This window comes from Plectropomus leopardus, unplaced genomic scaffold (assembly GCF_008729295.1).
Source record: "Plectropomus leopardus isolate mb unplaced genomic scaffold, YSFRI_Pleo_2.0 unplaced_scaffold351, whole genome shotgun sequence".
Lineage (NCBI taxonomy): Eukaryota > Metazoa > Chordata > Actinopteri > Perciformes > Serranidae > Plectropomus > Plectropomus leopardus.
The window spans coordinates 1-4125 of record NW_024638356.1 but is presented as its reverse complement, the minus strand read 5'-3'; the positions used below and the strand labels follow the sequence as shown (position 1 = coordinate 4125).

The following is a 4125-nucleotide window of genomic DNA, read 5'->3' as shown; positions in this document are numbered from 1 at the left end:
ATAGGGATTTGTTTCGTCTTGCTAGTCATGACCAAGTGTATATCACAACATCATTTATTTGTACTTTATTTGAGTCAATTTAATGAATATATGTAAGCGTGTCAAATAACTGACAGAATACTTCTTTTTTTTAAATAAAATAACAAAAAAGCGGAATCCTTAGCAAACGGAAGTTGTTTCAGCGGGACTCATTTAAGCGCTGCACACAACATGGAGGACAGTGAACACAGTTTACGGAGGATCAGGCATGTTAGCAGAGAATAACCTTCATTTGCAGCCGAGGAAGACTTTATTATGTCATTTTTAAACATTAAGTCATTGGAATTAAGGTAAGTAGTGAAATTAAACGTCGTTCATTTCAAACACATCAGAACTGCCAACGTTACATGTGATGCTTATGTTTTTCCAACTTAACAAAATCAGGTTTACAGCCAAATTTCAAGTTTTAGGTAGGCAATAAGTACGTTTTCATAGGTGTGTGATACTCTTTAATAAAACATCTTAAAGTCAGCATATTCAGTGTGAAACATGCCTTTAACATTAGCTTTTTCAGTGTGACTCCTGACCTTTTAAATTTTTCGAGCATCATAAGTCATTTGCATCAAAGTTAAGAGTGAAAGTTGAGAGTGACACTCACACAGTCCTTTTCTCAGCTGCAGGCAGCGCTGAAGTCTGCAGAGGACCATGTTTTGTCTCCGGCTGTCCCTGAGGCTTCAGCCTGGGACTCAGGTTGGCTGTGTCTCCTGTAGGAGTGTCCACAAACTGGCCTCTCTTCAGAAAGTCAAAATGCTTCCCCCAAAGAAAGCCCAGAGCTTCCTGTACCCCTTCAGTGAGCTGGAGGTCCACCTGGACAGGTAAGTCTAAAAGGTTTGACCAGCCTTTATGGGCTGCATGTTTTTATTTTGTCTGAAGCAGGAGTCGACGGATATTGTTTGTTCAGGGCCGATACTGATGCAGATTATTAGTAGTTATTGAGACCAAAAAGCGACATTTGGAACTGATATGCATTTAGCTACTTTTTAATTTTTTTTTTCTTAATAAAGTCAAGTGAAAATTAAAAAATGAGATAAAGCTCCCTGAGGTTTTACAAAGTAATAGTTCCTCCCATGCTGATGCTGTCTTTGTGCAGACAGCCTTCCCTGCTGTTGGTTGAGTGTAATACTCCCATTCTGCACATATTTTCTTTCATGCATCCATCTGCAATAACAGTTTAGAGAGAGAGAGTGAGACAATAGGCAGGTTTCCACTAACCCTCAAACTGTGCAAATTGAAATTGCAAATATAAAACGTGTTTAATGGAAACAGGTCATGATTATCTTCAACTATTACACGTGAAACACTTTGGATCGCGATTAATGATTTTCAGTTATTTAAATGTTTGATTTATAATGTGATGGAATGTAAACCTGTTATTCAAAAAAGCTACACTACTTAGTAAATACAGACATGTTTTTTTGTTGATTTTATTTTCATATCCTGATTCATATTGTTTGGTCCCTTGTTTTGATGCTATTTTCAGGTCAGTGGACAGGACACCGTTCCAGCTCTTCCATCCCAGTTTAGAAGACATGGTGAAAGCAGAAAAGTTCTTTGTATCTTCTCCATCTCATAAGATTGATTACCACGTCTCTGCAGAGAGGATGGAGCATATACCTGCAATGAAACCTCCAGAGGTCAGTGGGCAGCCTCAGTCACACTGATAACACCTTGTGCAATTTCTTTTTTACACCTTATGAAATACAGAACAAAAAGGCTGGAGCAAATCTGTTTTATTTCCTTCAGAAACATGGGGAGAATGTAATAAGCCTCTTAAGAAGACATGGCTAAAAAAATTAGTGGAAAAGTTACAGAAAATTACCCCCAAATCACCCCCAAATATGAAAAAACATAAACAAACAAGAAAATTACTTAAAAATTTGCTGGAAAAAGTGTCATAGGTCAAAGGTTATGGTCACCTTGACCTGTCTTTCTCTTGCTTGTGAAAGTGACATCTCAAGAACACCTTGGTGTAGGTTTTTTTTTTAATTTGGCACAAACGTCCACTCGGACTCAATGATGAACTGATTAAATTTTGATGGTCAAAGGTCACTGTGATCTTGCTTTTGTCTCATCCTTGTGAACGCAGTAAGAAATGCCTTGAAGGAATTCCCTTAAATTTGGCACAAACGTCAAACTCAGTGATGGCGTGGTTAGATTTTGGTGGTCAACGGTCGCTGTGACCTAACAAAGCATGTGTTTGGCTGTTATTCCGGAAATAAAAGACTTATTATTAATACTTATACTTATATTAATTATATGGAAATAGGGTAGTATTCAAGTTCTTTTTAAATAAATGAGCAGAACTCTTTGTGGATGTTATGACTGTCAGACTGGATTTTTTATTTTTTTATTGTTTTAGAATTTTTTAATTTAAATGAAGAAAACCAATGACATACAGAAAATGTAATCACAGACATTATATATGCATGTACAAACAGGGACAAAGACAGAAGAAGAAGAAACATTAAAGAAAAAAATTACTGGATGAATAAATAAATCACTGAAAGTTCACGAATCATTCAAAATTAATAAGTTGATAAATCAAGTAATTTTATGTTACAGTAAAAACTAAGTGAGCAGGTGAGACAAATGTAGAAAAAAAAGAAAAACATTCTTTATTTTATGTATTTAATCACTTTGTCCCATCTTTCTTCAGATATATGTATTTAATTTGTAATTCTCATAGTAATCTTCTCCATTTCATATATGGCATTCGCAAGATCTTTCCATTTAATTGAGTAAATTCTTTTCTTTCTTTTCTTTGTTTAATTATTGCTGCCCTTATTATTTAAGACAAATGTGATTCTTTCTTCCCAGTTTCTTCAGATATTTTCCAGAGAATTAGGGTGCCACAAAATTTAGTTATTTTCTTTTACTGTCAGACTGGCAAGTCTCAAACTTTTTCAACTTGCTGTAGTCCTATTTTCCAGTCCAGACATCGGACCACAGCTTATTTTTTAATTTTATTTATTTTTTAATGCCCTGCTGTCGTTAAGAAGGCTGGAAGTCCCCCCCCCCCCCGCCGGAAACACCACAGCAGTCAGGATTAAGTTTGTTCAACTTTTAAACTTCTGGTTGCTCACATTGCCCTTCCTCGACCCAAACTGTGGAAACTCAGTATGTTAAAAAATGTATCGTAATGTCTCTTTACCCTCCTGCAGCCTCATCCATAATTAAGCCGGAGTTGACAGTTGATAATAAATGAGCAGATTTATAACCTCATGGACAGCAGTGTTCACCGGAGGGCTCAGAATGGAACATTGTGTTGACAGACAGCGGGGAGTCTTTGGCATGCCGAGTTAGTTACCACTCTCCGCTCTGTCAAACGATGATGTATTCGTAGCTTTACTGGCAGCAGAAGCCTCCATCCATCTGTCTTGTCTAAGAGACGGATGATCCGATGTCATGTCCGGTGGGACTCTGCGGTCGTTGGTGCCGCAGTGACAAAATGGTAGCAGCCAGCCGCAGCAGCCCGAAACGGTCAGATCAGGAATGCAGGTTCAAATATTCATTGAATAAAGAAGAAGGAAGAGGAAAATACTTCAGCACAAACTCACAGAGATCATTGAATTCCTGTCAGGAGCATTAACACATAGCTTAGAATTCAACACAGTGTTTCCAAACCTTTTTTTCAGGTGTGTTTCATCGGCAGAAGCAACGTAGGCAAGTCGTCCCTCATCAAAGCTCTCTTCTCACTGACTCCCGAGATAGAGGTCCGAGTCTCCAAAACTCCAGTGAGTAGTCTTAACCCGCGTACAGTATTAGTTTGAGTTTAAAGGTCTGGCATGTATAGTTTATTTAACCCTTAGGGCCCGCTTTAATATCACACACATATTGCTCTGCACACTAAATGAGCTTTTCAAAATCAAGTTTTAAAACACATTATACATTTACATTATTTACTACTTTCAGTAGTAGTAGTTTTTTTTAACCAGAATCAGTCCTAATTATAAATATTAAATATTTATTATTTTTCAGAATTTTAACCCTTTAAAGGCCAGGTTTTTGTTGTGATGCCACTGTGGTTTAAAAAAAACCCCACAAAAAAAGAATTATTTTCAATATACTTCATGTTAAGTACATTTA

General features: G+C 36.9%; 1 protein-coding gene across 1 annotated transcript; it reads left to right on the top strand.

Annotated features, from left to right (window-relative positions):
* Positions 1-216: 216 nt before the first annotated feature.
* Positions 217-3773, top strand: LOC121938834 (GTP-binding protein 8-like; the record flags this gene model as incomplete). The annotated part of the gene is made up of 4 exons (XM_042481989.1): positions 217-329; positions 654-854; positions 1520-1673; positions 3675-3773. Coding segments are annotated over exons 2-4 (423 nt in total), but the record flags the coding sequence as incomplete, so codon positions are not given.
* Between the last annotated feature and the right edge of the window lie 352 nt (positions 3774-4125).